The sequence below is a fragment of the Microtus oregoni genome, unplaced genomic scaffold (assembly GCF_018167655.1).
Source record: "Microtus oregoni isolate MIOR12 unplaced genomic scaffold, Mior012 000056F_ref0000123, whole genome shotgun sequence".
Lineage (NCBI taxonomy): Eukaryota > Metazoa > Chordata > Mammalia > Rodentia > Cricetidae > Microtus > Microtus oregoni.
Window position 1 is genome coordinate 7,029,520 of NW_024543832.1, and position 5,342 is coordinate 7,034,861.

Consider the following 5,342-nt stretch of genomic DNA (forward strand, 5'->3'; position numbering starts at 1 on the left):
TTTCACAATCAATTAACTATGGAGGTTTTTAGTACAACTTTTTAACTATTAGAGAGTGGAATGTTTTGTTGCAAAGGAGGTTATTACAAGATCGAAGTAAGTGAACATGTGGCCAGTGCTATTGACTCAAAGCAGTAAAATTTTATGAATACCTAGGAAGCCCTGGGACATTACATCTGCTTTCAAAGAATTAGCAATTTTCTCTCGCTGTTCATCACCAACTCTGACAATCTAGAGATAGGACTGTGGTTTGGGATGCAACGTTTATACAAAGCATTTGGGGAAAAAGAAATTTTGAAGCTTGGGATTGGAGAGATAGCTCAGCAGCTAATGGCATACACTCCTCTTAAAAGGTCCTGGGTTCAATTCCCAGCACCTACATGACAAGTTGCAATTGCCTATAACGATAGTTCTAGGGGGATCTGATGCCCTTCTTCAGGGGATCACGGGAACTAGGTTTGCATGTGGTACATATACATACATTTGGGTATTCACACATAGACATAAAAAAATCTTTAAAAAAGAAAATTAGATGCCTAATTAAAATTGTTACTTTGTAAGTAAATATTTTAGATTTTTCACCATAATTTAAAGATGCTTAGAATTTTGGTTATGGTCTTTGTGAAATGTATTTTGTGTGTAAACATTTTCTTTCTAGGAAAAAAATTCTATAAAAATTAACTTTTCGAGCATGTAGCGGCCGCTGGCGGTGGGGCTCCCGGGGCGGGCCGCGGGGACCGCATGCGGCGACATGGAGGAGGAGGGCAAGAAGGGCAAGAAGCCTGGAATTGTGTCGCCATTTAAACGAGTATTCCTAAAAGGTGAAAAGAGTAGAGATAAGAAAGCCCATGAGAAGGTGACAGAGAGGCGCCCTCTGCACACTGTGGTGCTGTCATTACCTGAGCGCGTCGAGCCAGACAGACTGCTGAGCGACTATATTGAGAAGGAGGTGAAGTATCTAGGTCAGTTAACATCCATACCCGGCTACCTGAACCCCTCCAGTAGGACTGAGATTTTGCATTTCATAGACAAGGCAAAGCGGGCCCACGAGCTTCCTGGACAACTGACCCAGGAGCAGGATGCTGTGCTCAGTCTGTCTGCCTACAATGTCAAGCTGGCCTGGAGGGACGGGGAGGACATTATCCTCAGGGTGCCCATCCACGACATCGCTGCTGTCTCCTATGTCCGAGATGATGCTGCGCACCTGGCTGGCCTCAAACTCACAGAGATCTGCCTGCCTCTGCCTCCCGAGTGCTGGGATTAAAGGTATGTGCCACCACTACCTGTCCACATCTTTTTTTTTTTTTTTTTTTTGGTTTTGGTTTTTCGAGACAGGGTTTCTCTGTGGTTTTGGAGCCTGTCCTGGAACTAGCTCTTGTAGACCAGGCTGGTCTCGAACTCACAGAGATCCGCGTGCCTCTGCCTCCCAAGTGCTGGGATTAAAGGCATGCGCCACCAGCGCCCGGCTCCTGTCCACATCTTAATGAATATTTTGAATTTAAAAATTTCATTATCAATTATAGCTTTTATGTACTTATTCGTACATAAGAAAATGAAAAATCCACAGTTGAATTAAAATTCAAAAGATCTGATTGCTCTTCGAGCAGATGAGGGGGGGGGGGGACTTGATCGGGGGAGGGGGAGGGAAACGGGAAGCGGTTGTGGGGACGAGGCAGAAATTCTTAATAAATAAATAAATTAAAATAAAAAAAAAAAAAAAAAAAAAAAAAAAAAAAAAAATTCAAAAGATCTTTATGTCACTTTTCACATCTCATGTATTCTTGCTCTGCGTTCTGTCTTTCCTCTACTAGTCCCTTCATTGTCCTCCTTTCTTTTCATATACTTTTGCCTGTTTTGTGTATGCTTCTAACTCTATATGTATTTTATATACAAGTATATGTATGTATATACATTAGGTAGTTAGGCTACGCTCATCTAGTAGACAAGTACAGACAGTCTTTCTGTAAATTCTCATTACTAAAGAAAATGCTTAGATTAAATTTACTAGTGACTTTTACATGATTTTGTGAATTTACATTTTTTAAATTGATAATGAACAACATCCAAACCTTTTGTCAAGGGACAAATATGTCCACTCTTGCCCCACAGCTCTGCAGTCTTACTACAGTTCTGTTGTTGATATGCTCCAGTTAAAGTTTTCAATGATTTTTATTGTAACCCTTACATTTCTTTATGCCAGTCATGTTGTAAGAAGGACGCTTGGTAGCTCACACCCAAAATAATCACACAAAACCTGTGTTAATTAAATCACCGCCTGGTCTATTAGTTCTAGCTTCTTATTGGCTAGCTTTTACATAGTAATTTAACCCATCTACATTAATCTGTGTATTGCCATGTGGCTGTGGCTTAACAGGTAAAGTTGTGTCCACCATCTGTCTCCAGAAGAGCTACATGACTTCTCCTGACTCTGCCTTCTTCCTCCCAGCATTCAGTTTAGTTTTGCCAACCTTGTTCTGCTATACCTTATCACAGGTCCCTAACAACTTCTTTATTAACCAATGGTATTCATAGTATACAGAGGGGAATCCCACAACTCATTCATTTTTTAATTCATTTGTTGAGAGCCTGTATTATTCACAGGCACAGAGAAGTAACATGAAATAGGAATCTTCATGTCCCTGTGTTAGGTTTGCTGTGATAGCCTTCATTGTTAATACATTGTGGGTCCTTCAAGAAAAAAAAACAAATTTGTCTTATAAAGCATTAGTCTTTAGGGTATTGGCAAAATTCAAGAGAGAAAGAAGACTTAGCCATTCTGCCCTTACTCTTCAATGTGTCTTTCAGGTTTAAGGCAGTAACATTTCAGATAAGATACATTCAAGAAGCAAAATTATAACTACAATCCATTTCCTGTCCAAAGGTTTCTTTCTTTTATTAAAGTTATATTAAGGATATTTATATTTTTGCTTAGATCACAGAGGTGGCTGAGTGTATCACTTCTTCTATCTTAATGGAATCCTTTGTGCAACTGCAAGTCATTAAACTAGAACTAGGAATATCAGTTCCCATAAAAGTATTCAAATTATCATTTCTGAAGAAAAACCTCCCTTATAAAAGATTGTACTGCCAAACAAAAGTTATTTGTTTTTTCAACTGTTCAAAATTTTATGCAATAAGCATGAAAAAAACCTTATCTTTTCTTGTACTGTTTTATAATTTTAGTCAAGAAAAAGAAAATCCAGTATTTACTGAATGTCAGTTGTGTGCCAGGATCATGCCAGGTGCATTTTCTTACTCTCCACAATGAACCTTGGAGCAACAGGGATTGGTTTTGTACAAAGAACAAATGAATTTCAGGGGGAGTGAAGCAGTTTGCCATAAATTCCTGACAAGAAATTGGCAGTCTGACTTAGAATTCAAGACTACCATATTTGTCTAGAATCTTTCTAACAGTGACAGTGTTTCTCATACGAGTGATCAAAGCTGGAAAGAAACAATGTTATCTAAGGAAATAATCTGGATTTCTTATATTTTCAATGACACTAGCTCAAGTGCCCCTCTTATTTATTTGCCCTAGGGACACTTACCATCTATTGCTAACTGTGATTCTCTATGGAAACGTCATTTCTAGTTCTTTCCTAAGGCTGGGAACTTTTCACACATGGATTTTTGTGTTGTGATTTATAGCATAGATAAAACTAGTGTGGTAAGTCAGAATTAAAGTTATTTTGACCTCTGTTATAGAAAACAAGTGTTTTACATATTTGATGGTGGAAAGACTGGACACTTAAAAGAAAATCCCACACTAGCTCAGAACTGAGAGATAGATATTTATTTATGGGGAAAACTTACAAATCAGGATTCTCTGCTTGAACGGTGGATGGAGTTGGGATCCAAACAATCAGAATGAGCAAATGGGAACCAGGGGGAGGGAGAGAAAAGACAGACTCTGCAGCAGTGTCCAGTTATATAGTATAAGAGGCCATGCCCCAGTAGGCAGGGGTAAATGTTCCCACAGCACCTCCCCTTTTGTTTAAATAATAGAGTTCTAAACTTAATATAAAAATATATGTGATAAGAACAACTATCCTATTCTAACTAGCTTAAGTCTTGTATAATAAATTACTTGGCCAAGTCATGAGAAGAAAGTAACTACACTTCTCTAGTCTTCAACCCCATCAAAGATCCAAGAAGAGAAATAATGATACTTGGAGTGAGTAGGAAGTGCAATCAAACAACTTCCAAAATGTGCAAAATATGACAGAGACAACTGGCTACCTGGACAATCACCCAATGTCTCATTTGCAGTGTTGAGGCAAACAACTTTGGCTAAGGCCTAGAGTAACTGACAAACTATTTTCAAAGGCAAGAAAAAATTTAAAACTGTCTTACCCTGTGTTGGCAAGAATTGACAGTCCCACTTATCCATTTCTGGATACTATGTATTTTGCGAGTGGTTGAGGAATGGGCATTTCTTTGCCCAAAAGCTGGTTTTGCCAAGAAGAAGACAAGCTCCAAGTGGAGTGTCTTTGGTGCTCAATATTTTCTCAGGAATAGATTGGTGCTGCCAGGAGCAATTGTGTCTCACTTCAACAGAACTCTAAGTGATTTAAATGATGTTTTCTACAGCTCTTTGAAGTGGTTGAAGATTATCTATCTGTATAGAATATAATCTTTATGTACCTAAAGAACCTGATTAGTCTAACTATAAGTATGACAGACATAGGTGACTATTGATCTATAATCCTTAATACCTATATAGCTTAAAGGCTAAGACAATAAACAACTGTGCAATAAATGAGGACAATGACCTCCAAATGTAAACAATGTATAAGTATCTTGATCAGAGGTAGAAATGTACACTGCAATATGGTAAGTATATATCAATATACAAAAAATGTTTTAAACAGAGGTAGAAGCATGTATGCATACAATATTCAATATTATTTAACTTTGTATCAATATACAAGAATCTATACCAATATATAATTGTCTATAAATAATAATTCACAAACTAATCTATATTATCCCATCCAATTTTCCTTTTATTTTTAAAAATGATCCCTGAGCTTATAAAATTTCCCCTCAACCCTCAACCGTATACCAATTATAATCAACCCCTAAATGATTTCCCTAACCCTGAGGCAAACTTTGCTGGGAGAGGGGACATACATCATCTTCTAGAATTACTTTCAGCTGTCATGAAAGCAACATTCATTCCATGGGATCCTGTGAAAGTAAGATTAATGTCTGTTAAGATTGCAAATAGTCTCTGAGTATTTTGTGGAGGTCTTACCAGAACATTGTAAAAGAAGTGCACCATTTCAGCTAACCAAGTTGGAACCATCTTGAGCAGCTGGTACCCAAAACAGGTCTTGTAG

The 5,342-nt window shown here is 37.9% G+C and overlaps 1 protein-coding gene across 1 annotated transcript; it reads left to right on the forward strand.

Annotated features, from left to right (window-relative positions):
- Window positions 1-751: 751 nt before the first annotated feature.
- LOC121438552 (cerebral cavernous malformations 2 protein-like) lies at window positions 752-2,811 on the forward strand. The gene is made up of 2 exons (XM_041638804.1): window positions 752-1,207; window positions 2,806-2,811. The coding sequence occupies exons 1-2, from the start codon at window positions 752-754 to the stop codon at window positions 2,809-2,811; spliced, it is 462 nt and encodes a 153-aa protein (XP_041494738.1).
- The last annotated feature ends 2,531 nt before the right edge of the window (window positions 2,812-5,342 follow it).